At 46.1% G+C, this 907-nt stretch overlaps 1 protein-coding gene across 1 annotated transcript in view; it reads left to right on the top strand.

The window, feature by feature from the left end:
- The window catches only part of LOC117957202 (ectonucleotide pyrophosphatase/phosphodiesterase family member 2), a 58567-nt gene that overhangs the window by 23019 nt on the left and 34641 nt on the right, over positions 1–907 (top strand). The window contains exons 15-16 of the mRNA XM_034892799.1: positions 88–216; positions 568–574. Coding sequence (XP_034748690.1) covers positions 88–216; positions 568–574 — 136 coding nt within the window. The remainder of the gene's footprint in view (positions 1–87; positions 217–567; positions 575–907) is intronic.

Genomic DNA, 907 nt, shown 5'->3' with positions numbered 1-907 from the left:
CCCCCCCCCCCCCTTTTCTCATACTGTCCAATGAGACAAAGGCACAGAGGACGGGTCAGTCACCTTTCTTATGTTTGTTGTTCTCAGTGTAAAATGCCGTCTCAGCACTTTAAGCCGTACCTGAAGCAACACTTACCCAAGAGGCTTCACTACGCCAACAACCGCAGGATCGAGGACGTCCACCTGCTGATGGAGAGGAAGTGGCACATCGCCAGGTAACCTGGGACGCACCGACCCAGTTCTGCTAAAACGGGATGATTTCAAAGCAACAAATCAGTTCCCTTTATTGATTCTGAGAAATTGGTGAAATTACCGTCGGGACACGATCCGTCCCTCCTGCACGATCCGTTCTGCACATGTGCAGATGATGTCATGATGAACGCGGATTTACGACACCGCACGATCTGTTCCCCATAGACGGTTAAAGAAAGTCTGTTCGCCTCCACCGGAGAGCTAACGTTAGCTTAGCTAACAGCTAATTAAGCTAACCGCTAGCTGAGACAGCATGTAAAAGACCCTGGTCGTGTTCTTCTATGGACTTGTGTTCTTGTGTTCTCGTGAAACGTCATGTTTGGTGGCCAAAGTACTGACCCAATACACAAGTTAGCATTTCTGCAAGAACAGTTGAAATCACCGGATGTTATCTCGACAAGCCCATTTTACCGAGGATACATCGGATGGTGACTTGTGTGAACTTGGCCGGGCCGGTATCCCAGCATTCAATTCGGGTGTAAAGCCCGTATGGTTTCCGCTGCACAGATTTTCACAATTTACGTCTATTATAAAATCAATAAATTCATTTTTAAGATGTTTTAAGGCAAGAAATCACCTGTGTAGATTTTGAATATAGGCAGTTCAACAAAAATTGATGGTGAATTAAAAAAGCCTTCGGAGTTGGAAAGCTCCA

Source organism: Etheostoma cragini, chromosome 14 (assembly GCF_013103735.1).
Source record: "Etheostoma cragini isolate CJK2018 chromosome 14, CSU_Ecrag_1.0, whole genome shotgun sequence".
In the NCBI taxonomy this organism is placed as follows: domain Eukaryota; kingdom Metazoa; phylum Chordata; class Actinopteri; order Perciformes; family Percidae; genus Etheostoma; species Etheostoma cragini.
Note: the sequence above shows the minus strand (reverse complement) of the source record. Positions and strands in the feature narration are given on the sequence as shown.